At 40.2% G+C, this 18,530-nt stretch overlaps 1 protein-coding gene across 4 annotated transcripts in view; it reads left to right on the top strand.

Annotated features, from left to right (window-relative positions):
- WWOX (WW domain containing oxidoreductase) overlaps positions 1-18,530 on the top strand; it is a 546,547-nt gene that overhangs the window by 349,901 nt on the left and 178,116 nt on the right. Inside the window, exon 9 of one of the 4 annotated variants that reach the window (XM_087940563.1) lies at positions 2,771-3,006. The exons of 2 other annotated variants lie outside the window; for them this stretch is intronic. In XM_087940563.1, coding sequence (XP_087796689.1) covers positions 2,771-2,803 — 33 coding nt within the window. In that variant the 3' untranslated portion in view covers positions 2,804-3,006. Of the gene's footprint in view, positions 1-1,439; positions 1,890-2,770; positions 3,007-18,530 lie in introns of those variants that run through there. One more of the 4 variants, XM_087940564.1, reaches the window with a different exon arrangement.

The raw sequence follows: 18,530 nt of genomic DNA, 5'->3' as shown, positions 1-18,530 counted from the left end.
CATTTGTGATGGTCTTTCCAGTTTTTGAGTTTAAAATCAAACATACACACATCCCTCAGAGTCATGATGCAGTTATGACTGTAATATATACTACTGTAGGAGATGACAGGCTGAGCCCAAGGGAAGGATCAAGCGCATCATCAGTTTTGAGTCCCTTTGTGCCCACAAGAGATCTAAGTTCAGCTGTCATGCTCCTGGTGGAGATTGACTCTGAGGGAGAGGAGAGCAGCCGACAGGGAGTGGAGATGCGGCTCCGGAGGTTGTGGAGGAGGCTGGCTGAGCAGTCAGAGGAGGACCCAGGCCCATTCCCTCTTCATCCTAGGGCACGCAGGGAGGAGAGGATAAGGGAGAGACATGGTATACTTGGGAGGAAAGGGCCTTGATCCGCTTCATGGGCTGCAGCCATGACAACTGAATAAGAGGACGGACCTGCGTACGGGTGAATACTGGAAACAAAGCATGGAAATATCTCTAGTTTATGATTCCTCTCTGAGTTTGGCATCCTTCCCAGTGTGTGTTATCTGTGGATGTCTTCCAGCCCTTGTCTTGCCTGGTTAGTGTTGCTTTTTTCCAGCTTCTTGTAACTGTTTGTGTGGGAGTTTTTTGGCTTCCGTCAAGAATATTCGGAGCTTGGAAGCAAAGTGAAGGATTAAAAGGGGCTTCACCTGTTTTCTGTGACTGTGTTTGTTTTGTATCCCACTCTGGGTCATCACATTATCCCTCTTGAATTCCGTTGACTCTTTTCTACTACCGATTTGCCTTGACTGTTAGTAGTTCAGATTCTTGTAGAGAGCTATCATGGAATAAACTCATTTGAACAATCCTGGTTCCTGATTGCTTATCCCCAACAGCTACTAACATGTAATAGATAGGTTATTTGCCAGAAAGTCTACTGTAAAAATTTCAGACATTTTATCTTCAGAAGGTAATATTAATTACCAATGCCTTGCCAGCCTAAATAATTGAACTGGATAATTTGTTTTAGTTGGCAAGAAGCCATATATTTCTGGGAAATCAATTTCCATCACATTCCAAAGTATAAGTCTGCTGTTGCATTTTGAGATCAGTTATAGGAGTAACCTTTATTAGTGTGGTTTCCTTTTCAAACTCCTGTGATTGAGAAACAAGTTATATTGAATTTGACCCAAATGTATCCTGGAGTCCAGGGAGCTGTGACCACAATAAACAAATACGTTCAAGCTTCAGGTGGGATCCAAGCCATGTTTGTTCAATGTGCAGTTGGTTTCATTTCATTTCATTATCCAAGATGAGAAAATGAAGGATATTGGAAAATATGTTGTAGAAAGATTTATTTATTTAATTAATTACAAATAGGATCAGTATACATTTCAAGTGGGAGTTGAATCTTGTCCATTGCTCAAAAGATATTTTTTTTCTTTTTTTAATGTTTACAACAATTGACTTATTTTTCTTTTTAGAACTAAGGAGAAATTTCCTGACAGTTAGAACAATTAATCATTGGAATGACTTCCCTCCAGAAGTTGTAAATGCTCCAACACTGGAAGTTTTTAAGAAGAGTTTACACAACCCTTTGTCTGAAATGGTGTAGGGCTTTCTGCCTAGGCAGAGGGTTGGACTAGAAGACCTCCAAGGTCCCTTCCAACTCTGTTATTCTATTCTATTTTCTAAAGTGTGCAACTTTAAACTCTTATGACAGTAACCGTAACAATCTACTGTATAGATGGCCCTGTATTTATATAATAAAACTAAATATCATGAACAACTGGCAAATGTTGGATGCATAGTTTTGATGAATTTTTTTTTGACTTCTGTTTTTCCTATTTTTCCTCAGTAGCTTTTTTACACTTGTGTGACGTTTGGATTATCTGTTCATGGTTGATCGAACTAAAAAACATGGCATTCTATAACTAGCATTTTAGAAAGCATCATTCATGAATGAATGAATGAATGAATGAATGAGTCTAATTGATAACCTCAAAGACAAAGAGCAAGCAACTTTACCTCTCCCGTATGAACCATAAAGTCTCTTGCAATGGAAAGACTTACAACAGCATTCAGGAAGGGAAACTGCAAGAGCTGAAAAACCATTGAAGAGCCAGAAGTTATTTCAAAATGTCATGTGACTGGTTAGATTTTTGTTGCTGTTCAGTCGCTAATTTGTGTTCGACTCATGGACCACAGCACACCAGTCCCCACCCCATCCTCCACTGTCTCCCAGATTGTGCTCCAATTCACATTCATTGTGTCAATGACACTATCTAACCATCTCATCCTCTGCCGTCACCTTCTCCTTTTATTTATTTATTTAATTTATTTATTTTATTTTATTTGTCAGTCGCTCACAAAATAATCGGTATAAGTATAAACATGAGTAAGAATTCAGAAAATATGGACAATTAAATGGGGACAATAGGACAGGGACGGGAGGCACGATGGTTTTTCCCAAGATCAGGATCTGTTCCAGTGAGGCGTGCTTAGCTTGCAAAACACTATTGTCTATTTTGGAATAACTCCAAAAACTTGGCAAAATTCTCATGCAGAGGGAATGAATATGAATTTTATTCAGGCCTGTACATTTCTTTCTTTTCATCTTCTCCGTCCTACTTAAATGCTCTGAGGTCCAATTCCCCTATCATGGTTAAGTTGTTGGAATAGGATTTAAGCAGTCAGGAACCCTATTACAATAAAAAACTGTTCTTTCTTATTTTCTTTACCAACTGTATTCCCAGAGTAACACAAACATTTTCTATTCTAATACAAAACACAGCTTGATTTTTTTTTTTTGCAGATACTTCTTCCCTGTCTTCCAAATGGCACTTAGTTTTCTGATGAGATCCTGCCACATGGCATGCAGTATCATCAAAATAAGTTTATATGTAAATGATATCTCTAAATAGCTGTGATTTAAGGCAGAATTGTTTTTGAACTGTCGTTCCATGCACAGTGTACTCTATGTGTGGGTATTGTGCATGTGTATACAATTCTTCCTTGTTGCAACGTAAGTAAATATGCCTGTAATTTAAATTGATTTGGGGTTTTCTTGATACAATAAAGTTGACTTCTAGATGCAAAAGACAAAGAGAAAATATAATACTGTAAACAAGTCTTCCAAGTAAAAGACAAACTATTATACACTGGTGGTTCCAGCATTTTATAGCATTATTATTTTTCTTTTATAATTTTAGAACTCTACACTTGAGGTTCAACTCTTTTGGGATTATTTGAAATATTTCTTCCTGTGTAATTTCTTGCTGACAGACTTACTTTATGTGTCTTGGTTGTTTTAAGTCTGCTCTCCCGTTCTTTCCTTCCTCAATCTCTTCCCCGTAGGTATGATGGCATAATGGTAACTGGAAGCGGGATGCTATTTAACTTTGCTTCAGTGGCTGGGAGTCCCTGGGAGCACTGAAGTGATTTGGTAGAATCATTTACATCAGTGTTTTTCAAACTTGACAATCTTATGTTGAGTGGGGGAATTCTGGGAGTTAAAGACCAGGCATCTTAAAGTTGTCATGTTTGAAAAAAACACTGATTTATACCCAGGAATCAGGCCCATTCTCAACTTATTTCCACTCCCAGGCATTAAGAGCGGGAGAGATGACACTTTTTAAAAAATACAAATAGAAAACAATGGAGAAGAAAAGAAAAGAAGCATAAGATTAAAATCCAAACAGTAAACTAGAAATCTAAAATGCCATGGAGATTATAGTTTTGGAACATGTCTAATTGCCTATGAAGTATGGAATATATAAAATCATTTTTTAAAAAAAAAATACTAAGAACTGCTATCCTGTCTTAAATTAGAGATACGTATTAGGAACCCTGGGTAACAGAGTATGACTCTAACTGAAATTATAAGCTAATTTAACACATAGTCTATTTTTCTTCTCCTCCTCTCTCCTTTCTTCCCTCTGTCCCTCCCTCCCTACCTCCCTTCCCCTTCCTGTTCCTCCTCCTCCTCCCTCTTCCATGTCTAGATCAAGCTTTAAACTACCTTTTTGTCTTAGTAGTTGACCAAAAAATAACTCATTATTGGTATATGTTTCTGGTACTAGCCAACATAGCAGCAGATGGCAGAGGTCTGTACTTGAGACTGTTGGTTTTACATTTAGGCATACCAACTCTCAACCTATCTAGGGTCCTGTCCCTGTAGCTGAACTAGTTCTTCAAAATGCAGGTTGAAGATCATCAGCTGGAACATATTCTCAGAACGCCTAAAACCAGATGAACCAGGTCAAACTGCTGTCTAAATGCCTGAAGGCTATAGAATTCCCCCCTTTCCTTCTTCACACTTCCTAAGATGCTAGATTAATACCCTCCTGTTCTATAAATCTTCCGTTTCTTTGTCAGCTGGGTGGTTATGCGTTCATAAAACACTGCCATTTATATTACAGAATGACCCATTTGTAATTCCTCTTCATCTCATGTAGATGTGCGCGTTGATGCCATTAGAAATGCAGCATAATCTGCTGCATAGTATTGAATGGAGTTCAAACACTTCTGTTTACCTGTGAAATTGCCTATTAAAATTACAATAAAACCATAAAAATGACTTTTATGTCGCTCCTCTGAGAAGAAGTTTCAATTTACTGGTTCATGTGGAAGTATCTTGCACTTAATTGTAAAACATTTTTAGACAGATTTACTCCGATATTACGTGATGTGTTGAATTCATTGAAAAACTGCTAGTGGGGAAATGTTAAAGCAACTCAGTCTTTTTTTATAATCTTTATGTTTATTTACAAGAAGGGGATTAGAAAATAAATCTTTTAATCTGTTGTATTTTTCCTATAATCCCTAGCCAGTTTTGTGGTTGTGCATTTTATTTCTTTTATATTTCTCCACTTAGCTGATCTTTTTTGAGGGCATTTTGAGAGAGGAATAGTTGAAACTGACATATTTAACAGTATTCACATGAGAGATTTGTCGGCTTTCATTAACAATAGAAAAGGATGACATTTGTACAGTATTTCTTTTTTTCAGCAAGAGTGTAAAAACAGTGTCTCTTTTTCTCCCTTTAGAAAGGTCAAAGATCATACTTTCTGGAACCACTCTTGCTTCTCGAATGTTCTAGAAAATGAACACCATCTAATTTTGGAATGTGTAACTTACACTCCTATTACTTAACCTTTACATCGTCAAGTTTCTTTCTTCTGATTTACAAAATGGCAGGCAGTCTGCCATGCCCCTGTCAGACTCTGAATCCAAGGAGGAAGACGATAGGGAGGGGAGGGGAGGGAGAGTGTGGCTCCATTGGCTGTGGAGGAGACTGGGGAAGGGCAAATTCCGGCTGGGCAGAGCAGGGGAGAGATAGAACAAGGGAGAGATAGAACAAGGGAGAAAGAGATCAGAGGAGGACCCAGGTCTACCCACTCTTCAGTTTAGGGCAGGCAGGGAGTAATGGAAAGGAGAGCAACGTGGGTTGTGTGGCTTACAGGGGAGAAAAGGGCCCTGATTTCCTTCATTAGCCACACCTGGGAATTAAATTTTGACTGCAGCAGCTGCTGGAAGCAAATGTGACTTTATCCTGTGTTGTTGTTGCTTATCTTTATTCCTGGCTTCTTCTCAACAGTGTGAGTTCTGCCATGCCTTTATGTCTGGAGTTCTTGCTCCTGCCCTGCCAAACTAATTACCCCAGTTTGGCTTGATTTGACTTAAAGTTACAGTTTTTGTTGACCATGTTTTGGACTTGATTCTTGCAGTTAAAGGCTGTTCCTGGGAGAGTTTTTCTCTAGCCAGAAGATAACCTGGACATTGGGGGCAAAGTTGGAGCTATTAAAGGGACTGTTATTGATTATCTGACTGTGTTGTGCCATGCCCCGGATCATCACACAGTCCTTGACTTACAACAGCTCGCTTAGTGACCGTTTAAAGTTACCACAGCACTGAAAAAAGTGACTTATGATCATTTTCCACCTTTATGACCATTTCGGCATCCCATTGGTCTTGTGATTTACATTCAGATGCTTGACAACTGACTCACATTTATGACAGTTGCAGTGTCCCAGGGTCATGTGATCACTTTCTGACAAGCAAACTCAATGGGGAAGCTAAGATTCACTTAACAACCGTGTTACTAATTTAACAACTGCAGCGACTCACTTAACAAATGGGGCAAGAAAAGTTTTAAAATGTCCAAAAGTCACTTAATAAATTTCTCACCTAGCAACATAGATTTTGGGCTCAATTTTGCTCATAACTTGAGGACTACCTGTACTATTTTCCCATTGCTAATGGAAATGGAGATACTTCTACGTATGTGATACCGTCATACCAGCTCATAGAAGATCTCCTGGACAGTAGGGAAAGGAGAAGTTTCTGGGCTCCCCTTAGGTCATTAGCAAAGAAGATCCGTATCTTACAGATACAGATAGTCAGAGTTGGAAGGGACCTTATAGGTCATCTAGTCCAACTGCCCAAGTGGAAAACCCTACATCGTTTATGACAAATGGCAGTCCAGTCTCTTCTTGAAAGTCTCAAGTGATGGTGCTCCCACAACTTCCAAAGGCAAAAGCTGTTCCATGGGTTGATTGTTCTCACTGTCAGAAAGTTTCTCCTTATTTCCAGGTTAAATCTCCTTGTTCGGTTTCCATCCATTATTCCTTGTTTGGCCTTCAGATACTTTGGAGAATAGCTGGACCTCTTCCTCCTCTCTGTGGCAGCCCCTCAAATATTGGAAGATGCTCTCCTGTCTCCCCTTGTCCTTCTTTCACTAGACTAGCCAAGCCCAGTTCCTGTAACCATTCATCATATGCCTTAGTCTCCAGTCCCCTAATCATCCTGGTTGCTCTTCTCTGTACTTTTTCTAGCATCTCAAATATCTTTTTTATAATGTGGTGACCAAAACTGGATGCAGTACTCTAGGTGTGGCCTTACTAACATGTGGCTTTTATAGAGTGATATTAGTCCCTCCCTTGATCTTGATTGTATCCCTCTGTTAATATAACTTAGGGTTGCATTAGATTTTTTTGGCTGCCACTGTACATGGCTGGCTCATATTTAGCTGGTTGTCCACTTAGACTCCAAGATCCCTCTCACAGTTACTGCTATTGAGCCTGGTTTCACCCAATCTATATGTGTAGTTTTGGTTTTTCTTGCCTAAGTGTAGGACTTTACTTTTCTCTTATGTAAGGTGACCTTTTCAGTTATTTCAGCAAACCACGTCTGTCTAGGGTTACCAGATATGCAGTCACAGGAAGACACCTCTGTTTTTCTTCCAGTTTTGTCCACTTGTCCTCCATCCAGCAAGCATAGGCTTAACATAAAATATTGTCCAGCCTTTTGAGTATCTTATTTTGCTATTGTTTCTGGACTGTTTTCACAACAGTTGTCATTCAAACTTTCGGGTACTGTGACCTTGCACATTAATTACCTCTTTCTTTTCCTCCCCCGTTGACAGACTTGACAGCTTACATTTATATCATTTACATTTCCTTATTTCAGCAATCAGCTTCAGTCCACCTCCTTCAAAACTATGATCACTGTACATCACGTGACTCATCATATCTTTTTACAGTGAAATTTGCAAAAACATCTTCATTGATTCTAGATGATCACTAGAGTATGTTCTTTACAATAAGTTTGTTGTGAAAATGCTACAGTCTTTCTGAAGTTGGAAAAGGTAATTACATACACTTATATGTTTTTTTTTCCTGCTGCTTTTCTGCTGTAATTTTTGTTACAGATGCCATGAAAATTAAACATGTACTGCGTCCTCCTTCTTATCCCCCAGTTCCAATTTGTCCTCCTTTCCAATTGTCCATGACCTCCTTTGTCTGTTCAGATATCTGGTAACCCTACATGTGTCCGACCTTTATCTTCAGATTCATACATTCAGGACTGCATTATAAATTAAACTGAACTTGGGCTTCCTTGGGAATAATATGATAATGGTTGTTTTTAGATTCAGAAGACAAGGAAAAATCATATTAATATTGAAAGGTCTTCCAGGCCAAAGACAGAACAGTGTATATTTAGTCTTATCTTATCCTAACTTCATATGTTCACAACCATCCAAAATTATCCAACTAGTAGGAGTTGGAGTTAGTTAGTTGGAGTTGTTAGTTGGAGTTTGTTAGTTGGAACGCTGACATTATGGCCTTTTTAGGTTCTTCTCTGACTATGCTCATCTCCTGTACAAGCTTTTCATTCTTATTGTAAAACCTTCCATAGTTTTCCCTTTAATTTCTCAGTCACTATATCCCCATATAGAGTAGACTTATAACTTCAGTTGGTCAGCTGGCCAAAATCTTCCTCTGCAATAATTCCACCCTTTATTTCCAATGTTGTTTTTATTTTATTTTATTTAGAAATGCCTCTAAAATTACTCTGTAGTTATAAGTTTGTCGTGTTAAATGAAGCTGGATACACAGAAAGCTCAGGTACAGGTATAAGCAGACATTCTATACAGGTGTAAGAGGCATTCCAGTTTGCAGAAATAATGATTTTTCTAGACTCTAAATAAACAAAACAAAACAAAAAACAGCCAACCAGGCAGGGTGGGAAAATGGCCGAAACTTTGAGATAAGAACCCAAGTTTTCCTTTCCTTCCCTTCCTAAAATACTAGTTCCTCTGCTCAGAATCTGCAGTGGCCTTTGCCTTCTGCCAGCACTACTAGCTAAAATTTTGTCCTTCCTCACCATGCCTGGTCAAAGATCCAGTGGTTTAACACAAAGGTGTCCCTGCTCTCTGCTTGTTTAATAGTTTGAAATTGTTCACTGGTCTTAAGTGTGACCTTTTCTCAGGCTATCTTTCTATGAACAAGGATGAAAACAGGCTGGTCTCTGCTGCTCCCCAGGTCCTGTTTTTATATATGACAAACCACCTCTTACCACGGCATGTTCACTGTTCAGCTGTTAAATTTGTTATTAAACTTTATGGACCATAAACCCTGTGGATACAAGGAAACTGAAGAGCATCACTATTACAGGAGTGTCAAAGAAGGAGACATATTTCATAGCGTCAACACTGTGCATCACATGCCATGCGCACAGAATCTCCCATTGCTGTAAGCCTCTGTGCTTTTATTTGATCTATAAAACCAAAGCAGGCTGCAAATGCTGATAATTAGGCTCAGCGCATTCCCCCCCCCCCCCAATGAATTAAGCCAGTTCATAAATCAAGCTGAACATAAATTGTTGGGGAAATATGAAATGTTTCAGTTTAGTTACATCTTTGATTGATGTCCGTTCTGACAGGTATCCATTCCCAGTTTCTTGGGGAAAAAAAATAACTCTAGATTTCCACTATGGAAGAAATACAACATTCTTTAAGAAAAAAATGCAAAAAAAAAAAAAAAACCAACCCTGCCCAAAACATACCTTACCAGCATCTCTTCCACAGCCTTCAGAAACAGAGCCTTTATTTTGGTGAGTTATCAAGGGACGCTGAGCTTGTCGATCAGAAAGGTTGGAAGTTTGGTCGTTCGAATCCCTAGCACCGTGTAATGGAGTGAGCTCCCATTACTTGCCCAGTTTCTGCCAACCTAGCAGTTTAAAAGCATGTGAAAATGCATGTAGAAAAATAAGGACCACTTTGGAGGGAAGATAACAATGTTCTGTGCGCCTTCAGTGTTTAGTCATGCTGGCCACATGACCACGGAGACGTCTTCAGACAGCACTGGCTCTTTGGCTTTGTAACGGAGATGAGCACCACTCCCTAGAGCTGGAAATGACCAGCATGTATGTGCAAGGGGAACCTTTATTTTTATAAAGGGAAACTGGGTACCGTCATCCTTTCAGATGCTTCTAAGACTCACCCCTCTTTCCCTTGTCCCTTTCCCATGTTTAGAACCGGTTTTTCAACACGCCGGGCAAATCCAAGCATTAAATGAATGGTGTTCTCCATTTTAGGATGCTTACCTTTCCAGAGCTATTTAGAAAGCTTTTGATTAAATAACAGTAGAAGAGCACAAGCTATAAAACAGCAAACCACAGCACTAAGCAGCATTAAAATAGCAGCAGCAGTTAAACCATTATTAAAACGGAGTGCCATAAAATCATCCCAAAACAGACTGAGGTTTTTTTTTTTAAATAGCACAGTGTTCTGTGCTATGAGAGGAAGGTCACTAATGAGAGGAAGGTCGCTAAATATCTGCTGGCCACTGATTCCAGGAGGCCACACAGCAAGTCTGCAGTGCTTCATTAAATATAAGTAACCTTCGATACAGCTTCAACTTTTACCCTTTCAGTGGTGGAATGGGAAGACTCACAGGGCCAGGTGGCTATGGATGGCTGGGTGTGGACATCTGATTGCAGACAGGTGGGCATGGCTGAGTCGGCCTAGCCAGGTCAGCGCGGAGAACTAGGTGCACCCCACTCGGCCGAGATGACTTGGGGTTGCTGGGTGGGCGTGGCCTGCTCCACACAGCCAACTGGATGTGTGACCAATTTACACCTAGTTCTCCACGCTGACCTGGCCATGCTGACCCAGCCACACCCACCTGGCTCCAATCAGATGGCTGTGCCCACCCAGCCATGCCCCTTGGCCTCTGTGAGTCATCATACACCCTTTTAGCAGTTGTACATGAGTTGGCTCTCCTTCTAAATACCCAAAGTTTGGCTTGGTTCTGAAATGTATTTCCCCTCTCAAAAAAATAAATAAATAAAAACCCTAGGGGTTGTGTTCTGAGCTGCTAAACAATTTGGAGACGTTCAATTTGACAGTTCCATCTGAACAATCAATCTGATTTGGAAAGTTGACTTGGTTCAGAGATTTGATCCAACGGGCTGTAAAAATCAAATATCTGAATTTCACAAGGGTTTGGTCCTCAGAATGTAATACTAGATTCAGATATGAAGCAGCAGTTAATATAACTGAGGCACAAATTCCCACTTACCTGGAATTTGTAACTTTTAAAGAATTATTTCTGTTCCATCCGATACCTGCTTAAGCTCCAAAATTCTCTATCATTGGGCACATTACTCACATCCATCCTTATGCCTCTATCTTAGAAATGTATCTAGTCTCCTGGTCCAGTATAAATTATGGCATTATCATGTGATTAATTGTGGGCATTTTGAATTTTTAGGTAAGAACTTGTTACAATTCAGTAGTGTGTGTCTCTGTGTGTGTGTGTCTGTGTGTGTATACATACATACCCTGTTTCTCCAACAATACGGCCTCCCCCAATAGGAAGTCCCAGCATGTTTTATAGGCATGAAATGAAATTAGGCCCCTCCCCCCAAATTAAGGCCTATATTAAAACATGCGAAATGGGGGGGAATTGTGGGGGGGGGGGCTTGCCGTTAGGAAATACTCTTGTTGCACACCTGGATATGGCGCTGCCTGCGTTGACCCCGATACAAAGTGCCCCACCAATGCCGAGGTCAACATCCAAGCCGTCGCCACCACATTAGAAGATGAAAATTTGGTTTGGGCCGCACATAAAATAAAATAACAGTAACAATACCTGATCATCCAAAAAAACCATAGAAAACATAGTTAACATATTAAATTTATTTGGAAATGAAGTTAGTGAGATGTTTTTATTATTAATTATTTATTAAAAATTATTTATTTTTTATCACAGTTTTTTTATCATGGTTTATTTTCCGGCCAAATTTTGCGGGTGGGGGAGAAAGGTCGCCCGCCTCGCGCCTACCTCTCCTCCTGCAAATGGCCCGGCTGGATGAGGCAGGACTGGAAGGCAGAAGCAGCAGCAGCGGCAGGGGCAGAAGCAGCAGCGGGGGCAGTGGCGGCGGGGGCAGAAGCGGAGGCGGCGGGGGCAGGAGCGGCAGCGACGGCAGGGGCAGAAGTGGCAGCGGGGGCAGAAGCGGCAGGGCAGAAGCGGCGATGATGGCGGTGGTGGCAACAGCAGGAAGTGGCGCTCTGACGGCGCCTGCTTTTTCTGTTGCTGCTTGGCCTGGCGCTCGCCTCGCCCTGCCTCGCGCCTGCTTCTTCTCCTCCTCCTCACTGGCTCTGGCACAAAGGTTGGGGTGGGCACTGGGCCGCATTATAAGGTAACCTGGGCCGCATGCGGCCCTTGGGCCGCAGGTTGGACAAGCCTGATTTAGGCCATTACATGCAGGAGAAATATCTCACATTAAAATGGTTTCAGCAACCATAACCCTTCCCCTATTTATAAATGATTTAGTGCTTTTTAGAAATATGATCACATTTTCTTGTCCTTTCTTGGGATTGTAGATGATCCTGATCCTGTATCATAAACGTTGCATAGAGGACAAAGAATGTTGTGCCCTCCTGGTCTCCCTAAGCTGCCTTATGTTCACAAATAGCATAGCCACAGAGTTTCAGAGAATGAAAGGATCATGAAGTGATCGGTTCGCAAGGAGATGGATGGAATTCCATACTTCCTTACAAGAAACCACTGTTTGGGCATACTTTTTAGGAAAGCAGTGGCTTTTGGTTAATTTTTTTTGTTTTGTAGGGCTGTGAAAAGGCCTGACCCAGTGAAATCATTTTTAAGTGACATTGCCTAAATTTTTGAGTGTATGGACTTTTGCTTTCAATGGAAGAAGGATTCTGTCAAAGATGTATCTTCTATGACACCATCTTAGCAGTGGTGGTATTCTACCGGTTTGGCCCAGTTCAAGTGAACCGGTAGTAAAAAATGTTACCATTCGGCCGAACTGTTTTTTTTTTCTTTTTCTCCCAACGATCAGCTGTTCTAATGATCAGCTGTGCCGGAATCCCCCTCGCTGTCTTACTGCTTTTCCCAGGAGGCTTCCCTGAGGCCCAGGAGGCAAAAAAATGGAGCGTGGGGAGGAGGAGGAGGAGGAGGAGGAGGAGGAGGAGGAGGAAGAAGAAGAAGAAGAAGAAGAAGAAGAAGAAGAAGAAGAAGAAGAAGAAGAAGAAGAAGAAGAAGAAGAAGAAGAAGAAGAAACACCCACCCAGTCAGATGACCACGCCCACCTAGCCATGCCCAAGAACTGGTAGTAAAAATATTTGCATCCCACCCCTGCATCTAATACAATGAAGCTTTCCCAATTGCAAATTAGTTACTTACCTACTTCGATTCCCTCTCCCAGTTCCATCTTACTCCAATTCATGTATGCACTAATAAATATTATCTTGACTCAAACATAACTCTTGATATCTGCCTCTAAGCAGCTTTATAAGAAGCATTCAAGAACATTACTCACTTCTTCTGGGATGTTTTTCCCAGGTTCCCTTTGTAGACCACACCACTACAATTCTCAGGTAGTTTCCTCCCAATCCAAATCCTAATCAGAGGCAGTTCTGGGATTGATAATCCACTGAAAAATGTGGTTCTTTCTCTGACAGTCGCAGTGTTTCTTTATCTCTCAATATTCCCTTTTTATTAAATGACGTTTTCTTTGTGTTTTAAAACGTTGTTAAATTTCTATGATGCCTTTCCAAAGCAGCATAAATAGGGCTTATTTCCTCCCATCAGGGATGCTTCAACCTGGAATATTAAAACAACACCTTGATTTAATCCTGGCCTTTTGATCATGGGGGCAAAGGGCTGTTTGTTAAAATTTAACGATCAAATTCTCATTTATGTAATTCATTCCTTTTGCATTCATTTAGGTTATTTGCCTAAGCATCAACTTCACATCATTTGTGTAATTATATAAAGCTGTACAAAACTGTCAGCTTTTCATCATTTGAAAAGGCATCAGGGCACACAGGATTAAGCTGCATTATAACCCAGATGACATAGTTTGACACAAATAATACCAATAAACCATGCAACCAAGCACTGTATAGTTGGTGGTTTTCTCCCATGAAAGCAAGTTAGCTAACCTTCACTTAGCTGATCTCTTCTAACAACTCTGTTTTTCATAAGGCATCTTGGTGGGATTATCTTCTACAAATATGGACTGGTGGGTATTTTATTGGTAGTGTGCTTCTATTCATCTCTAAACCCTACAGTAGCTGGATCCCTAAAGACAGGCCTATGAAACCTTTTGTTCATAGGAAACCTTAGCCTGCTTCTTCTGGGTTGCATTCTGATTGCCTGTTCTTGACACTTCTGTACTCTCAACTTGGTATTTATTTCTTCTCTGCTCTTCATTGCCTGCTGATCTTTAAATTCTCCACCGGAGTTCTCTACTCTTGTTTTGGACTGAATTCTTGTAACATTAGTGAAATGACTTGAGGACTGTTTCTTAGCATTCTTTCTGTGTTTCCTAACTCCCAAATCCTAGAAGAAATCATTTTGTCATAATGGGTTAGCAGCTTTGTTTCTTGCTTTTAAATGGCTTCTAAATGGATGGAAGAATTTTCTTTCCTTGTTCCGGAAATACACATTTGCAACCAACTTTTGTGCCTTTCTTTCTCTTACGTTTTTTTTAGCTGAGAGGTTATGCAAAGGAATGAATCAGTATCTTTTTGAGATACTATACTTCTAATATCCATCCATCCATTCATCCACCTTCCTACCTAACTACTTACTTACCACCAACCTACCTAGTTACTTACCTATCCATCTATCTGTCTGTGTTTCTATCATCTATCTATCTATCTATCTATCTATCTATCTATCTATCTATCTATCTATCTATCTATCTACCTATCTATCTATCTATCTACCTATCTTTATTTGATTCTTCAGACAAGGCACTAATTGCAAAAATGTATTGTGTAAAAAAATACAGGCACAAATGAAATAGACCTGACCTAAATATTTGTCACAGTGTGAGTGATTAATGGTTTGGAGAAATGAGATGACTACTTTAAGAACTGGCGTTTTCTGCGCAGTAAAGAGATGTGATTGAACTGCTTAGTACTTATTAAAGGTTGCTATGAAAATACTGTAATTTACATAGTTGTATATCCTGGTGATGATTTTATCATTACTCCCAAATAAAAAGCAGAATGCAACTCCTTGGCCCTTAAGCCAAGGAGTTGCATTCAAATAAAGCTTGATGAAGAATAACGTTTTTTTTTTTTTTTTGCAAAATACCTGGCAACAGAGAAGTAGAATAGTATTCTTGCTAAATGGCTGAGTTCTGGGACCCCACATTCAAATCTTGTCCCTGCTGTGAACTCACTTAGTTGCCTTAGGCAAGCTCTTTCCTCTCATCTCCAGCTTTTTCTCCCCCTACTGTGTCTGTAACACAGAGATAATATTACTCATCTATTATACAGGGTTGTTTGAAGGATTACTGCAGAAAGGTACGTGAAGAGCTTTGAAAACTCGCATGTGCAATAGAGATGCAAACCCTTGCTGGTGTAGAGAGGGTGCAGGGGGAATTGATAGAGCCACGTTGAGGTGCAAAATATGTCAGAGTCGGGGATCAGGCTGAACCCCGGGGAAACTGATACCCTGAGTATCTGATGACGTGACTTCAGACAGAGTAGGGATATCTTCTGGAGAAAAAGATTAAGGTCCACGAGGACATAAATAGGGTTTGTTTGTCTATTTATTTATTAAATTTATATGCTGCCCATCTCGCTCTGAAAAGGAACTCTGGGTGACATATAAATACATAGTCTAAGACTTATTAGTAGGGCAGGTGTTATGACCTAGGCTTCCTTAGAAAGCATAAAACACAGTCTTAGTCCCAGCAAAACCTTTTATTTCCACAGCTGTGAATTACGTTCATTCACAGCCTGTAAGGCTTCCCAAGCAGTCTTTCAGGGGGATGTTTATAAACACCCACCTTATCGCACTTGGAATGCTGCCAGAGAACTAATTGCCAAATGCAGGGCAAGACCAAACTCGACACAAAGTCAAATGGAACTTTTCAAAGCTTGAATCGACCAGACAAACTAATTGCTTTCTGCAAAAGCTCACATCCCGTTTGCTCCTCTTTTATGTCCCATGGGAGGAGCCAGTCATCTCCGAGGTGTGGCCTTTCTCCTGAGTTGACCCTGCTTTCTTAATTGCTCTTGTCTTCTGGTAACCCTGTGCATGCGCAGGCTGGGAACCAGTTCCAGAAACTCCCCCGCCTCACTGCTGTCTGAGTCTGAAGGCAGCTGTTGACTGCCAGCCTGCCCTAGCCCCATCCCTGCCTCCGATGCAGAGCCCTCATCCGAGCCCTCCTCAGCCTCCAAGACTGGCCCAGGTCCTCACTGCTGTCTGACACTGCTGCCAGCTCTGTCAGCCTCTGGCGGGCCACAACAGCAGGTCAACCCAAGAGGTCAACATAGGGCTATCATAAAGTGCTCCCTGATGCTTTGCCGTTTGCCTATTTAAAAGCTTAGCTTGTCAGATAAACTTATATGGTTTGTAAACCATGGCTTGTGGCTTCTGTGCTTGGTCAACCAAGACACTTGTGATATTCAGTAGAACAGTGTGAAGGAGAGGATACCATAGCATGGTGGGAACATCAGACCAACACTGGCAATTTAGTCTCATTCTTCAGTCCTGAAAATCCTTTTGTTTATGAATCCTTCTTCTGTTGCTGACTTTTTGAGTAATATCTTTTCATATTTACACAGCAGTGAATATTCCATTACTACTACTATTACTTCTACTATCACTATTATTAGTACTATTAGATTTTCAGAAGATAAGGGTGGCTAAAGTAAAGATCCACATGCCAGTGAGAAGTGGGTGGTTGTGAGGTCATGTAGATAATTTCATTTTTCTTTCTACTAAGCAAATACTTACTGTAACTCATATTCATATTCCAATCTAATTTTGTTTTTCAGCTAGAAGAATGAATGAGCTGGGTGGACTTCCTTTGAGCCCTTTGCATATTCTCCCTCTCTCCCCCCTCCCTCTCCTTCCCTCTCTTTTTATCATGAAGAACATTGACACCATGTTTTAAACTGTGCTGTGTTTGTGAGTTCATCTCTTGAACTGAACTGGGCAGTTTTCCAGCAATGGAAATTCCTTCTTCTCCTTTGTGATAAAACTATGGAAACATGAATTTCATCAGTTCAGAAGACTTTAGTCCAGGACTCTGGGAAATTAAAAGGAATACAGCACATTTAGAGAAAAGGTTCTCAGCTATACAGATTTGCTAATAGACGCCACAACTTTCCTTCTCTGATTCTTCACTTCAGTGACTTTTGGAAATATATACTTTTGAAGTATCTTAATAGTTTCTAATATAGAAAAGTTGCATCTTTTTCACCAAATGTATTATCTTTTCCTATCCTCTCCCCTCATCCCAAAACTTACATTACTTTACTTCCAACCAAATATGAAATCAAATCTTGGGCAAATGAGTTGCTAAAGGCATGATCCTCTCTTCTAATACCTTCTTAACATCATTAACACTCAGGGCCATCATCAACAAATGACTTCAACAAATTCTAAAGAAATAGAAATTTATGAATCCTGGCAATGCAAAGATGTTGGGAGCTTGTGGAATCAAAGATTGGACAGTTCAAGGACAGAAATACATCAAAATACCCCACCTTTTTTTTTTTACATGTATTGCTTGCACTGCACACATACAAAGGGCAAGGGGCATCTACCACCACCATCCCCGCTAGACTGGCAAAAATGTTTGTAAATCAAAATCTGGAATGCTGGAAATGCAAGAAAGAAAGGGGTACATACTTTCATATGTGGTGGACCTGCCCAGAAGTCAGAAAATATTAGAATAAGATTCGAATTTGGCTGGAAGAAGTAATAAAACAAAAAACTGAATTTCAACCAGAACTATTTTTATTGGGCATAATAAAAGAAAAACATAGTAAAACCGATAGATATATCATTCTACATATAATAACTACTGCTAGGATCCCATATGCACAAAAAGGGCAAGGGGCTATGATCATCCAATTGCTTCTCTCATTTTGACATCACTGTCCCCAGCGCCGAATTTCCTGGCTCCAGGAATCTTCTTTAGAGTAGTAGATGTTGTCATCTACTCCTAAGCATTTCAAGACGGTGAAGAAGAATCTTAAAGTCTTAACCCATCATTCTTGCTCTGATCCCATTCCTGCAGTCTCTGGGCCAAGTTGGAATTTGTAATAGCAATAGTAATGGGTTGCTTTCACATACATTTTATCCATCTTGAGAAGAAAAAGGCTGCTTGTTCACTTGACACTGTGTCATTGGAACTCGGCTGCTAAGAATTTTACCTTCTTTGCTATCTATAGCTCACTGGTGACTCTTCCCAGAGCATGAAGGTTAGAAGGTTGATTATTTCTGACCTGATAGGTTTTCCGTGGAGACGTTAGATATAGAAACCTTGCTCTTTTTTTTTTTTTAAATAAAAAATTGAATGATACCATGCTTGGTCTGGTAAAATAGATATTCTACATTGTTGTTAGACAATGCGATAAAGAGTGAAATTGATTATGACTTATTGGTATCTTACTTCCCTCGAGCCATTATTGTGTACTTTTTTTAAAAAAAGTGTCCCTGAAAGGCAAATATAAAACTTCACAGTGCAATACCAGCATATAAGCTTTCCACTTTGCTTGGTTTGTTATTAAGCTGCGGTTAAGCATGGCCAGCAATCTGTGTCCAAGGTTTTATAACTGCTTCATATTCTCCCTCCCTTCCCCGCTCTCTTCCTTTCTTTCTCTTCCTCTCTCTCTTCTTTTCTGTCTCTTCCATTCTTTATCTTTCTTTTCCTATCACTTTCTCTTCTTTCCTCTTCCCCCCTCTCTTCATCTCTCTCTTCCTTTGTCTCCCTTTCTCTCTCTCTCCTTT

Source organism: Pseudonaja textilis, chromosome 11 (assembly GCF_049901715.1).
Source record: "Pseudonaja textilis isolate UNSWEBS1 chromosome 11, rPseTex1.2, whole genome shotgun sequence".
Taxonomy (NCBI): domain Eukaryota; kingdom Metazoa; phylum Chordata; class Lepidosauria; order Squamata; family Elapidae; genus Pseudonaja; species Pseudonaja textilis.
Note: the sequence above shows the minus strand (reverse complement) of the source record. Positions and strands in the feature narration are given on the sequence as shown.